General features: G+C 46.2%; 1 protein-coding gene across 1 annotated transcript in view; it reads left to right on the forward strand.

Moving 5' to 3' along the window:
• Window positions 1–404: 404 nt before the first annotated feature.
• Window positions 405–15,158, forward strand: part of KCNJ5 (potassium inwardly rectifying channel subfamily J member 5) — a 35,024-nt gene continuing 20,270 nt past the window's right edge. Inside the window, exons 1-3 of the mRNA XM_082201477.1 lie at window positions 405–837; window positions 10,992–11,134; window positions 12,691–13,637. Of these exons, the coding sequence (XP_082057603.1) occupies window positions 11,103–11,134; window positions 12,691–13,637 (979 nt within the window). The 5' untranslated portion in view covers window positions 405–837; window positions 10,992–11,102. The remainder of the gene's footprint in view (window positions 838–10,991; window positions 11,135–12,690; window positions 13,638–15,158) is intronic.

The raw sequence follows: 15,158 nt of genomic DNA on the forward strand, positions 1-15,158 counted from the left end.
ACCCACCATGTCCCTGTCTCCAGCATTTCCTCTGCCCGCTGCCGCTCCTTTCTGGAGATGCATCTGCCGAGGAAAGAAATAGGAAGCCCAGTTCAGAGAGGCAGATACTGTATCTCCTCTCACGCTCTCTTGCTGTGCGCTTGGAATGAGAGATACAGAACTGTCAGCCAGGCAGCCTTGACAGGGAGAGGACGGGCATCTGTGTTTTCTCAAGGCGACTGAGGTTTAATCTCTCGCCCACCCCACAATCTCTCCGCGCCCCACATCGGCCGTCCTCCTCCTCCTCTCCGTGCAGCCTCTGAAAGGCACAGTCTTGGCACACAAACCTCTCCTCTCTCCCTCCTCCTTTTCCGTTCCTGCTCATTCAGTACAGATGATGCTCTGATCACATGGATCAACCTCCCTCCTCGCCTCGCCTCCCCTCCCCTCCTCTCCACCCCTTTAAATAGCTATATTACCCAGATAAGTCATTTGTACTATACACAGAGAGAAAGAGAGGAAGAGAGGAAGCAGAAGCAGGAGCAGGAGGCATGGAGAGGGAAATTTAACAAGTCAAAGTGGCAGCTGGGGAGGGGTGGGGAGGGGCAGGTAGCAGAAGGCAGAGGTGGCTGAGAAGGAGGGGAGACAGGAGCTGCGTGGCTCTCTCTGCATCTTTTGTTGTAGCAAGCAGGAGGTGAGACGAGGAGGCTCCTCAGCATGGCCGAGAGCTCGCCAGCGTGCAAGCAAGTGGTGATGATGGCATGGACTGGGCAACTGTAGGAGCGGCTGCCCCCTTCCTCCCAGCCTTGGTACCACCGGCTGACCCCGGAGAGCCACACGAGGCACCACCATTTGCACGTAAGTTGCCTTCCTTTCTCTCGCTCTTGATTGATTTCTCTCTCTCTCTCTTCCTTTGGCTGAGGAGGGGCTGGGAAGTTCTCAGAGCAGGCAGGTGGCAGCCGTTTGGGGAAAGGGAGAAGCCCAGGAGAGGACAATCCTACCCACACAGCTCCCTGCTTGCCTGAGGACATCTGGGGAACCCGTAAAAGCAAGCTAAGTTTCGGGTGGGTGGGTGGGTGTGGGGAGTTCTGCTCCATTGTGGAAACTAGCAGGGCCCAAATGATGCAAAAGTATCAAGAAGTTGTTTCAGATGCTGGCCCTGTGTGTGTGTGTGTGTGTGGCAAGGAGGGCAAATTAACAAGGAGGGTCCAATGAAGAAAGATGGGTTTGGAACTAAACCGCTGTGTAGTTGGAAATGCACCCCGAAGGCACCCATTTCAGCCTCTGAAATGTTGCGTTTTAAGAAAAGGAGACTGTAAAGAACAGCAGGGACTTGTTAGCACAAGGTGTGACAATGCCCAGTAGTAGTCAGGAATGAGGAGAGTTGTAGCCCAACAACATTTCGACAGTGCCAGGTTGCAGAAGGCTGGATCAGATGAGTCTCGGAGGATAGCTAAGGGGAATCTCCGGGTGCCGTATATGCTTTGAATACAAAGTGCTTATGACATTCAGTGGGGAGAAGCATCACCTTTGTGCCCTGCCTATGGGGCAGAGTTGGAACCAGACTCCGAGCCCTGGGGAATGTTGGCAGGATCCAGCAGGGCTCTGCTTTTCTGCTAGCATAAGAGATAATTTGGGAACTAACCGCTTAATAATAATAATAATAATAATTCAACTTGTTCGTTGCTTGCTACCTAAGAAGGTCTCCAAGTGACTTCCATTTCGAAACAGACATGCATCTCGCTCCAACAATCCGACTGATCCCATGGATGAAGTGGATTGGAAAAAGTGTTGGGAACATAGTGTGTGTGTGTGTGTTTGAAGTGAGCAGATGGGTGTCAGAGGCAGTGGGAGCCATTGTGATCTCACAGGACTACAGGATGTGAGTTGGAAAGACCTGGATTCAAACCCCCTTCAGCCAAGGACTCATCTGGAGGCCTGAAACTGAGCTCCCATGATGGCAGCTGGCACCATGTTGGGGTTCCAGGAAGGGCTTTCCTTACATTCCTTCCTCCCAAGCTCTCATGAGAACTCACCTTTCCTAGGATGCCTTTGGTTTAGCCCAACCTGGTGCCCTCTGGTGTTTGGGGCTACAGCTGCCATCAGCTCCCTTGCTGGCTGGGGCTGGTGGGAAGTGCAGTCTGAAACATCAGGTTGGGGAAGGAAGGCTGTTGAACTGAAGTCTAAACTCATGTCCACATTCTTCGCTCATATTTATCCCAGGAGATTTTTGTTTCGCTCCTTCGTCTTTTCCTTCCCTCTCTTTTTCCTTCCCCACAAGGGACCAAACTTAGATGAGGTGGCAGCAGTCCTGTTTCATTAAACCAGTAGTGTATAAAAGGGGGAGTTCCAATTTTTAGAGGGGGGAGGGACAAGGGAGCTGAGCCCGCTCCCCATTCCCTTCCCCAAAGATTCCCAGCTAACTATAGGTCTTCCAGGTGAGACTCAGAGCTCAGCTGAGAAGCAGGGGAGGTAGCACAGGAGCCAACTGCTAGGGGTGGAGGTCTCTTTGCCCCCCCCCCATAAAATATTTGAGAGGGCCAGGGGCCCCAAAGTTGATGGGCATTGTCATTCAAATGGTGTGCGTGTGCCACATCTTGTGGGATGGGGCTTACCTGGGAACTCTACATTGTTAAGGGTGCTGGGAATTGTAGCTCAGGGTACAGTTCCCAGAATTGTTTGGGGAAAGCCATATGCTTTAAATATATGCTGCACATGCAGCCATTGTGACTGGAGAAGACCCAGTTATCATATCTAGTATGTCTTTGCCTAGACTTTGATTGCAAGCTTTTAGGGGCAGGGATTTCTCATTTTGGGGGTGGTCATGTCATGCTATACATCAATACCACTAAACACTTCTTCTTGCTGTTGATGTTCACAAAGCCAAATGAAAAAGTCATTTTGTTAAATTCCAGCAAGACCTAGTCGTGCGGACAAACAATGTCACCGTTCAGGCCATCTAAACTTTCCGCTGCTGCAGAAGTCACTCTCTCCCTGGCAAAACTGAGTCCAATAAACTGACTGCAAGCCAGTGAAGTTTGAATCAACCTGAGCCAGAGGTCAGTGCTGGCACGACGCCGCTGGACCTGGCTTGACTGGGCTGGCATATGCCAGGAACTTAAGGGCAAAACTCTGTCCTGCGTGCTCAATATAGAGACAGGAGCTGATGCCTCCCACTTCCGACACCTGGCCAGTGAAGGAGGCAGGGCCTGGGTGCCCGCTGTCTCCCAGCAGAGGGCAAGGTAAGCTCACCAGTGGGCGATCCCCAAGGACATTCTACTGTGCAAGTCCTGCTGAAATGAATGAAAGACCTGAGCAGGTTGCATTTGGTGCAATGAGGCTTTTGCAGGAAAATACCCTAATGGATTGTTAATGTGTATGGATGCAGAAGGGGGGGTCACTTCAGGCCAGGCGAGTGGGACTTGCTTCAGCCCAGGAACTTCATTCCCTTATGGAAGGGGGTGTGGTGGAAGATGCATGCCTGTGGCTGCAGGATCCAAAGGCAAAAACAGGCAGATGCAACTTTCATCTTTGTGTGTGATGCTGCAATCCAGCTGTGCAAAACCAGAGGTTTCTTTCTACACACACACACAGAGAGAGAGAGAGAGAGAGAGAGAGAGAGACCATCTCCAGGACAAAGGATGGTGCAAAGAAAGGTCAGAGAGAGGTGTGGCTTAGGTAGAGGGCGTGGCCTGAAGAAAGTTCCAAGAGTTCAATGGAAAGACTGTAGGGTGGGGCACATTTGGCCCCCACATCTGAAGCTGCCAACCCCTGCTTTAGGTTGTTCCATTTTCCCTCTGGAGACCTGAATCCGCTCCAGTGGACCTTTTACATTCTGCATCCTTGAAAAGTGACCAACCAGATGTCCCATTTGGAAACCAGCAAGCAGGATTCAAGCACAAAAGCGCTCTCTCTCTCTCTCTCTCTCTCTCTCTCTCTCTCTCTCCTCCCATGGTTTCCAGCAACAGGAATGCAGAAGCTTTATGGCTTCCACCTGTGAAGGCATAGCATAGCCACGATGGTTAGTAGCCATCAATAGGCTTCTCCTCCATGACTTGGCCTAATCCTCATTTAAAGACATCTAGGTTATTGGTCATCACTGCCTCCCAAGGGAGGGAATTCCATAGTTTCCCTATGCCTTGCCTGAAGAAGTCATTTCCATTTCTTCAAATAGGATGCCCCTATTTTCATCGGAGAAATGTTTGATGGTCTGATAATTGTGAATGGGATTGGTAAGTGACAGGTGTTAAATCTCAACCTTACCTTTTGCAATATTTTGCGAAGGGGCAAAGGGAAGAATCATTTGTGGGTTAATTTGATGGCCACACAGAAGAAAACCTGTCACCGGAATCCCCCCCCCCATGTGTGTGTGTGTGTGTGTGTGTGAGAGAGAGAGAGAGAGAGAGAGAGAGAATTAGTGAAGTCCTGGGAGAGGTTTGCACATCACTTGATTTTTCTGTGCTTGATAAATGCAACTCCAGGGATGAATGAAAACTGCACTGGGCATGGTGATTCTGAGGTGAGACAGGAGTTTTTTCTCTGTTTGTATTATAATCCCTGTTGGCGCAAGCCATAGTTATGGCAGTTGTGGAGTGACAGATGGGGCAGCCAATATGATCCAGATGTTTTGGATGGCAGTTCCCATTATGCCTGACCATTGGCCATGTTAGATGAGGTTGGCCCCCCTTGGCCAGCATTCACTTGCAGTGGATCTTGAGCTTTCAGGCTCTGTGTGTGTGTGTGTGTGTGTGTGTGTGTGTCCAAGCCATACCTGGAGATGTCAGGGATTGAACCTGTGACTTTCTGCATGCAAAGCAGATGTTCTGCCCCTGAGATTCAGGGCCTCCCCAGTCCCATAATCCAATGATCTGGCTGATAATTCCATTCATGAGATTCTGTGCCCTTAACTCCCTTGAATCAAGAACTGACAGTCTCCTTATTATTGCATCCTCCCCGTTCTTTGAAAAGATTTCTTCCTGGTCTATGATTTTGTTTTAATTATACCCCTAACGTGTAAACAGTGAGATGGCATCAATCAGCAAGTGCGCTGCAAATATTGATGTATGGGGGCGAGCAGATGCAGATTTGGGGAGCTTTGCATTGCCATTCTGATACTGAGAACCTTGGATTTGGAACTAATTAAACTCTACAGAGGGCAGGTCAAGTAGCTGGCCTCATTATTCCGGCTGGATCTCTGTCTGGTTTATATAGAGAAAAGCATTTGTTAATTACTGCGCTTGGTAGCACCACTAACACTGGCATTTATGCTTAGAAATGGTAATATTGGAGTTTCTCTCTTTAACTCTTCCACTACCATCGCTGTCGCCGCCAGTTAGCAGTGCTTCTGTCACACATTTCCTTGCACACACACTGCAAAAAGCCCTTAACCAGCTTACCTGAGAGATCACCATATTCAGTGCTATTTTTCTAGAAAAAGAAGTGCTGGAGCTCATTATGAACTTCTCCCTTGTTCTCTGAGAATGGCAATGGTTCCCATCTGAGAGGTGGCAGAGCTGAGCTCCTGCTGAAAAAAAGCCCTGACCTTATCCTGTATATGCCCATTTGATTACTTGGCTCTCACTGTTACAGGTGCCACCTTTGTAAGAAATCAATCTTTTAATCTTTTACACTTTGGAGCCTTCCCTGTACTCATTTTTGGCAGCTGCTAAAATTTTTTGTCATTTAGACACGCCTATCCAGACATGTAGAATGTTGACATATGCTTTCATCTGTCTTTCATTTGTTGCTGGTATTATTTTTAATGTGTTTACTGATGATTTTATTGTTTTTTTCTCATTGAGTTTGTTTGTTTTGCAGTCAAGTGGTGAATGCATTTTATGAAGTAAATAAATGAAAGTCAGGTCTTGGGAGAAGGTTTTGGTCTCTCCTACATGGAACAAGCAAGCCTTAGGGTCCCTCATTCATGCCTGCATAAGTGAACCACCATAACATGTTCTACTTAAGGACAGTGCTTAAAATTGTCAGGGGCTTCCTCATCCCAGTTCCAGCCAAATCGTGCCTTCTAAAAAGAGTAGTTATGCAAACATTAAGGAAATAGGAAAAGACCTGTTAGATCTAGTCCAGTATCACACAGAAGCCAACCAGATGCCCATCATGGAAATCCAGCAAGTAGGATTTGAGTGAACAGTGCCTTCTCTGCTTGGGATTCCCAACAACTGGCATGCAGAGGCATACAAACTCTTTCAGTATAGTATGGCAACACGAGAACAGAGCCTTCTCTGCAGTGGCTCCCCATCTGTGGAATGCTGTCCCCAGGGAAGTTCTCCAGGCACCTTCATTATGCAACATTAGGCACCAGGCAAAAACATTCCTTTTTAACTAGGCGTTTGGTTGATTGGATTGACATCCTATGCCTTTTAAAATGTGGGGGTGGGGGGTTATTGGGTTGTTGTTTTTATTTTGGTTATGGATTTTGTGGTTTTATATTTTGATTTTATTCTGTAAACTGCCCTGAGACCTGTGGGTATACGGCAGTATAATAATAATAATAATAATAATAATAATAATAATAATAATAATAATATAAAATAAAAACACAGGCATCATGGCTAGTAGCCATTTATAGCCTTATCCTCAAAGAATTTCTCAGAATTACCCAAAAGATATTGGAGCAGGGGCAAGCTTGTTTTCTCCTGCTCTGGAAGGTAGGACCCGAACCAACGGCTTCAAGTTACAAGAAATGAGATTTCAACTAAACATCAGGAATAACTTTCTGACAACAAGTGCTGTTTGATGGTGGAACAGATTCCCTGCATACAAAAATGTGCTTACTTAAGGGAGATTAGTTCTGAAGAATTTTCCTCAGGGTATAAAAAAAAGGAAATTCAAAAATTGTGGCACAAATGTGGAGAGCTGAATCAAAGGGTCCGGTGATGGGAAACTGAGAGAACCAAAACAGACAGGTCTTCCCATCCCTCCTGCCAAAGGATCCCACCCCCCAGGGGCTGATGGGAATTGTAGTCCAAAGCATCTGGAGCATCCAAAGCATCAGGTTAGGGAATGAGGTAGTAGGACCATCTTGTGAGCCAGTGTGGTATAGTGGTTAAGAGCAGAAGACGCGTAATCTGGTGAACCGGGTTCGCTTCCCCACTCCTCCACCTGCAGCTGCTGGGTGACCTTGGGCTAGTCACACTTCTCTGAAGTCTCTCAGCCCCACTCACCTCACAGAGTGTTTGTTGTGGAGGAGGAAGGGAAAGGAGAATGTTAGCCACTTTGAGACTCCTTTGGGTAGCGATAAAGCGGGATATCAAATCCAAACTCTTCTTCTTGTTGTTGTTCAAAGCAGCTTTTTGACAGCCAGGACTTAAGTAGGGGCAAGCAGAGTGGTTTTAACCAATCTTTTTAATGTCACCCCCCCACACACACACAAACCACTACTACACACATGCAGGGATTTAATCCTGCGATTTCTGCTCCACTTTGCGTTCTAAACTGTTCTGGCCAGTTCTCCACCCCAGAGGTGAAGCAGGATAAAAATTTTAAAAAAACCGAACTACATCAAAATCAAATCAGAGAAAGAAATGGACATCTCTGCCTAAGTTTGTGTGACTTCTTGGCATCTGAATTGGCCCACTGCCTGTCCAGCTCTCACGGAAAATCGATGTATTGTTTTAATCCAATCATTCTGTTTAAAAGACAGGAAACTGTATTTCAGCCAGTACATACAAACCTAAGAACAGCCTTGCTGGATCTGGCCCATCTAAGGATCCAGTATCCTGTTCTCACAGTGGCCAACCAGATGCCCCAGTGGGGAGCCCACAAGTGGGGCACAGAAACCCTCTCCCTTTCTGGGGTTTCCAGAAACGGGCATTCAGAGGTATTGCTGCCCCTGACTGCAGAGCCAGATCAGGGCTGTACAGAGTGGGAAGCTTTCTGAGAGCCCCAATGCTTTCCCCCAAAGCTAATGGAGAAAGCACGGAATGCTCCCTCCTTCCACTGCCCCAATTTCACTCCATCATCGCAGTGTTTCCAAGAGGAAGACGAGGAGCCCAGCTGCCAGCAGCTGGAGTCCCATTGTCAGAGACAGAGAGGCTACCTGGCTGCTTTGCTAAGTAAGTCTCCTCCATCAGTTTCCTTTGTACTTTTGGAGGTGGGCATCTCATCAGCAGCCCTTAAAGGATTCCATTGTGAGCCAGCATTAATTCCCCTCTCTACTGTTCGGAAGTGTTCATGCCAAGGTAACAAAAACCACAGAAGATGAAATGCAATTTTCATTACTTCTGCACTGAGCCCAGATTACATTTTGAATGGGAATTACTCCCAGAAGGTGGGGAAGACATCTGGGGATCCATTTTGTCGTGCTGCAGAGGGCACTTCATTGCTTGTCTTGCTCTGCGCTTCCTGAGAAATAATAATAATAATAATAATAATAATAATAATAATAATAATAATGTGGTGTAGGCTAACCAGATGCAACAGCAAAGTTGTTTTCGCATGACACATTAAGTTGTCAGGAGTTCCTAAATGAAAAGATCAATAATGATAAATGAGATTCCCTGAAAGTCGGCTTTTGTGCTGCTAATGTTTCCCTGTAATAAGCAGCCACAGGGGAGGAGAAGCTGCGTTTGAGGACAGAGACAGGCGGAACAAAGGTTGGCAGAAAGGAAGGATCCCCGAGGCCCAAGGGGAGCAGCCGAACAGGGGCTTCGGGGAATCCTTTTCCTCACGCAAAGACAGAATGCAGGTCAAATCTCTGCTCCAAAGAATCTTCAGCAAGGAGGGCACAGCAGGAGGGGGGGATGCATTTGATGAATTGTTTGCAGCTCTTAAAGGTGACCTTTAAAAAACACACACCAAGAAAGCAGCAGTCTGGGATAAGGGGGTGGAAATGGCAAAGGAGCAGATTTTGGCTGAACGTTTGGAGACACTTCCTAATTGGGAGGGCTGTTCAACAGAGGAACAGGAAGGGCCTGAAGAAGAGGGGGGCTCTCCTTTGAGGGAGTTGAGGAGCCTTTTGCCAGAGATGCTGAAGTTGCGCTCCTAGACTGAGCAGCAGCTTGAACTGGATGATCCAGAATGTCAGGGATTCTTTCGCCATGTTGCAGGGGATTCGACTCGGGGATCCTTGGGGGTTTCTTCTAACTCTACACTCATATGATTCTATGATCTCCCAGGTCAACATCCAACTCTTTGATTTTACACACACACACACACAGAGAGAGAGAGAGAGAGAGAGAATGAGAGAGAGAGAGAGAGAGAGAGAGAGAGAGAGAGAGAGATCCCATCAAGCACAATGCCCTTAATAGCCACAGGCCACTCAGCAATACAGTGGTACCTCAGGTTACAGACGCTTCAGGTTACAGACTCCGCTAACTCAGAAATAGTACCTCAGGTTAAGAACTTTGCTTCAGGATGAAACTGAAATTGTGCTCCGGCAGTAGCGGGAGGCCCCATTAGCTAAAGTGGTGCTTCAGGTTAAGAACAGTTTCAGGTTAAGAACAGACCTCCAGAACGCATTAAGTTCTTAACCTGAGGTACCAATGTATTTAGAGTTGCCAACTATCCAGAACTGAACGTTTTTCTCCTAACCAGTTTCCAGATTAGGAAGATGGAAGGTCAAAATAAAATTATATGGTCAGCTGGCTTTGCTGTTTCTGAACTTTCATTATGGTTTGTATTTAGAAGAAGAAGAAGACGGCCTTCAAAGTGTGGTTTTCTGCACATGCACTACAGCACGTTGTCCTTGCAAATGTTTTAACTTTCCTTTGACTACAAAGTGCTCTGCAGCACAGTCAAGAAATCTTTGTGCTTAAGAAATATGTGTGTCTTAAGAAAAGAAAGGAATTGTCAGGATGAATTCTGCACGTGCTCTGTGACACCCAGTCCTTGCAGTTTCACCGCTTCCCATCTGAAGGCGGAAAGCACTTTATTTTGCACTAGTTTATACTCCTATCATTTTTATGTGCAATCACCAAGGCCATGCTAAGAACTAGGCTGTGGGACATAGATTGCCAGGAACTAATCTCAGCTGTGGAAAAAAACATGTTCCCCTCTTTATTTTCAGCTCTCTCGGGCGCAGGAATTTAACCTTATTTATTTGCAATTTTTGTTTAACCCTCAAGACAGAATGGCTTTTTCGTTGGCTAGGTTCAATTCTAATTCTTCTAACCTCCTTTGGGGTAGGTTTGCGGGTATGGCAGAAGGAGATAGGATCTACCCATGTGATGCCCACCTGGCAGAAACTCTAGTTCACATGGCCCCTAAATGTAAAATGTATGATATCTCCGCCAACAATTTTTAGACCATCTGTGTATCCCAATATGAAAACCAGAGACAGAGGTCATACACTTCTTATTACAAGGGAAAGATCAGGAGCTCACCAAGACAGTAGTTAAGTTCCTCTATATGATTTTTTGCCTCCGAAGTACGCTACAGGACCCTGCCCTTGCTGGAGACCCACAGAGGTGAAATAGAGTGCTCGCCTCCTCTTCTTCCCTTTGGCAAAGTTGAAATGGCAACAAGATTGCACTGGCCTATTTATTCTGAATGTTTGTAAGTAATGCCAGTAAAGGTTTGATGATGATGATGATGATGATGATGATTTTTATGTGCGAAAGGATAAGTATTATAAACTCACCTAGACGTTCCCTTGGAGGACAACGAAGTCAACTCGCTTAGCACAGAGACAGGGAAATTTTTGCAGCCAGAGGGCCGCATTTGCTCATGGACAGCCTTCCAGGGGTCACATGCAGGGGATTAGACAAGATGACCCCTGAGATCTCTTCCAGCTCTACAGTTCTATGATTCCTCCATCCTGGCAAGCATCCCAGTTCAAAGTTGTATTCTGGACCTGCAAAAGCAGTCAAGGAGTATGTGGAGGAGGGGAAGGGGTGTGGACTAGCAAGGGGTGTGGCCTGTGGAGAGTCCTGGGGACCTGATAGAAAGCTCTGAAGGGCCACGTTTGGCTCCTGGGCCTGAGGTTCCTCACCCCCTGCTTTAAGAGAAACTGCCCCAAGTCATGCACATTCTTTGCTTTGCTCTTATCTTTGCAGCCAGAATGCGGAGGCTGACAGAGAAATGGTGATGATGCCAAGCCTGCCTCAAAGGTTCGTGCGTGAGATGGAATTTGAACGCAGGGCTCCCAGGATCAAAGCCAACCTCTTATGTCTGGTGCCACACTGCCACTCATGCTGAGGTAAGGACTGTGTGACAGATGTACTTGAGTGAACTTCACTGGGCTTCCTCAGAGACTTTGACTTCTTCTTCGGAAGCCAAGGTGGGAATGACAAGTGGGCAGAGTGTTCTTGCCCTTGAATCCTTCTTGGGGGCTTCCCCAAAGCATCCGGTTGACCACTGGGACGAAAGGATGTTGGACTAGATGGGCTCTCTTTGGCCAGATCCAGCAGGGATCTCCTTATATTGATTGGCACTTATAAATTAATTTGTTAGTAAAAGCTCAGACCTCACCATGTCCATGGAAATCTTATGGAATTCAATGTGGGTAATTCAGTGTCAGAGTTTGGTTAGTTACTTAACATTAGTGAGGTGGGTAATTTATCAACTTCAATATTTACTTACTTATTTATTTGGCAAAATGGATATACTTCTTGGATATAAGGAAACCGCTAAGCAGTTTGCAAGAATGTAAGTGTGGCTTTTGACCATCAAGGAAGTCTCAAAGTGACTTGCAAAGATTACAGAGAATTTTCTTCAGCTGCTCCTTGATTTAGACTTTCGCTTTCCCCAGGGCTCATCTCCCTAATCACATTGCTTCATCTTACTCTATCCATAAAGCCACAAAAAGATCAAAGATAGAGAATTAACAGCATTGGTTAGGGTTTAATAGGATTTGCAATGTATGGGCATCAGGAAGCCTACCGCTGTCTTCTCTCTTTCATGTACAGAGGAGGTGGTGAGCACGTTCTCTACAGGGAATCCTTCCTTTGTCTGAAGCTCAATGATAAGTTTTCTGGCAGGTTCTTCCTTTTCTGTTTTCCACCACGAAGGGCTTCCATTAACAGATGAAGTATCTGCAAAAGACCCCTGGTTTGCTGGAGATGGTCCTTGAGAAGATCTGACAAATAATTTGCACTTCTGTGTTGTTATCTAACAAACACAATTCATTTGTGTCCAGGCAAAAGCAATGATAGCTCTTGAATGAGCAGAGTGTCTATGCTTTAATGAACAAAACTTTAAAAATGGCACAGCTCTGCACATATTTGACTCTGGCTCCACCCAGATGTCATTTAAGTGGTTTATAAAATCAATACATTATTAAAATACACAGTAACAATCCATTAGGTCATGAAAGCACCGTTAATTAAAATATACACTAAAACAAACAATTAAAACAAGAAATTCAATTCTGGGAAATGTTTAAACAGGTGCGTGTATTCAGTAGCTGGTGGTATGCCAATGTTGATGGGGCATCTTATATTTCATCAGGCAACCCTGGTGCCACCAGTCATTACAGCATAATGCAGACACAGATCCTTAAGGCTAATCTTAAAATGTCTTCACCTACCAACAGACTAAGCACCAGGTGAGCTTACCTGGGAAGAACATTCCATAGCTTAGGCGCTGCAACAGGAAAGACCCTTCTATGCGGTTAACATTTTATATGGCAGCTGAATTATGTGTTTTTTAAAAAAGTTGCAAAAAGGACTATCTAGTGTACTTCAGCTAGAGCGACCTCACATGTGTTCAGGAGAGTTGTTTTGATCTCATCTTGTTTCTTGTTCTTTGCTGTAGCTCAACCATGGCTGGAGATTCTAGAATCTTCATGAACCAGGACATGGAAATTGGCGTTACTCCGAGAGAGCATAAGAAGATTCCCAAGCAAGTCCGGGATGATGTTCCCATCGTCACTGACCGAACGCGTCTCCTGGCAGCAGAGATCAAGAAGCCACGCCAACGCTACATGGAGAAAAGCGGCAAGTGCAATGTGCACCACGGGAATGTCCAGGAGACCTACCGATATCTCAGTGACCTTTTCACCACCTTGGTGGACCTCAAATGGCGCTTCAACCTCCTTGTCTTCACCATGGTCTACACCATCACCTGGCTGTTTTTTGGTTTCATTTGGTGGCTCATTGCTTACATCCGAGGAGACCTGGATCACGCAGAAGATGAAGACTGGATCCCTTGTGTCGACAATCTCAGCGGGTTTGTTTCAGCATTTCTGTTCTCTATTGAGACGGAGACCACCATTGGGTACGGCCATCGAGTGATCACTGAGAAATGCCCAGAAGGCATCATCCTGCTTTTGGTCCAGGCCATCCTAGGCTCCATAGTCAACGCGTTCATGGTAGGGTGCATGTTTGTAAAGATCAGCCAGCCCAAAAAGAGAGCGGAGACCCTCATGTTTTCCAACAATGCTGTGATATCCATCAGGGACGAGAAGCTGTGTCTCATGTTCCGGGTTGGGGACCTGAGGAATTCCCACATAGTGGAGGCTTCCATCAGAGCAAAACTGATCAAATCCAAACAGACCAAAGAAGGGGAGTTCATCCCTCTAAACCAAACGGACATCAACGTGGGGTTTGACACAGGGGACGACAGGCTCTTTCTGGTCTCCCCTCTCATCATCTCCCACGAAATCAACGAGAAGAGCCCCTTCTGGGAGATGTCCCGTGCTCAGCTGGAGAAAGAGGAGTTTGAAATCGTGGTCATTTTGGAGGGGATGGTGGAAGCAACTGGTAAGCTATAGGCATGATATTTGTGCTGTCATTGCTAAGCCTTGCCAGTGTCAAACATGTTTCTAAATGATGTGTTATTCAGGTGTGTTGGACAGAAACCCAAGACCTGTAAGGCACAGAGAGGTTAGGCAAATCCTTCTGTTGAGCATTGCTCATCTAAATAGCAGACTAGGAGAGGAATGGTCCAGGATGGGTGTCACAAGATGGGTATCTCACATTCAGCCACGCTCCCCATTCCATATGGTCATACAATACCTGAAAGTTATGGGGGAATAAAACAGCTCTGCATGCACAAAAGTAATGACTAAATTAACTAAATTGGTCTGGTGAGTAGTGGTTTGGAACAGATAAATAATTTTAGGATTTGACCTCATGATAGTATATTGGGTGGAGGAGGACTCAGCTAGTAATGTGTATTCCTTCACTTACTTCAAAATGTGGCAAGCCAGTACTGCTGTTTGGGGGGGGGGTTCCTCCTGCCCATTCTGTTGAATGGGAACCTGCATCCAATGGGCCCCCAAATCCTGGCTTGAAGTCACAACCTCATATTTCACTGAAGAGACCAACGTATCCCAGCCAGTATATTTTAATTGAACTCAGGAGTGTGAATAACTGCACACAAAAGCCACAGTGTTCATGCGTGTCACATGCATTTTAACCTGCTTCACTTTAAAGTATGAGCAATGACTGGAACAGAGTTAATCATCAAACCAAAACAAATGTTAAAATTCTCAAATAATTGCTCATTTTCGAGTTTGAATGTGCAGATCCCAGATCTCACGAATGAAGCAAGTGGCTAGATTCTGTATTTCTGTGGCTTGCAATCAAAGTTAGTCCTACTTAGAGTAGACCCAGTGAACATAATGGGTGTGACCAACTTAATTTAATGTTAATGAGTCTCACAGGCACTGACTCCCTGGGGCCGAGGCAGTTTCAGCCCCCCAAATGTATTTTTTGAGGAGGCTGGGCCTCCTCAACTTTCTGTGGGTGTTTGGCTCCGTTCCCTGGCTCCTTGTGTCCTGATGTCATGTCACACACACACACACACACAGCTGGCACCTCTGATGCATCTACTCTGAGTAGAACCTAGTTGGATACAACCTTATGAAACTTGGGCTTATATTGAATGTTAGTCCTCCTCAAAGAAGACCCACTGAAATTAGGGAACATGACCTTATTGTGTCTGCTCTCAGCAGAATTAAGTTGGGTACAACTTTTCATGATTCTTGTGTGTTCTCATCTCTTAGGATTCAGCCACATTTCTACGATTGCCATTTTTTCTGATTCAATGGTAAACAGTGGATTTTCCTAGGGAAAGCAGTAGGGACCCCCCCCCCCAAATTGCTCAGACATGGACAGAGAAATTTTGGACCTGTGCCTGGAAGTGTGGATAAGGATAAGTGTGTTGTGTCTTTGTTAGATCTATCTGCATTAAGGATTTAATGGCTCTCTCTGTTGTTCAAAAAAACCCCAAAGCACATGATAGTTCCTTCAGGCATGATCCATCTTTCTGGACTAAAG

Source organism: Podarcis vaucheri (genome assembly GCF_965113315.1).
Source record: "Podarcis vaucheri genome assembly, chromosome: 15".
Lineage (NCBI taxonomy): Eukaryota > Metazoa > Chordata > Lepidosauria > Squamata > Lacertidae > Podarcis > Podarcis vaucheri.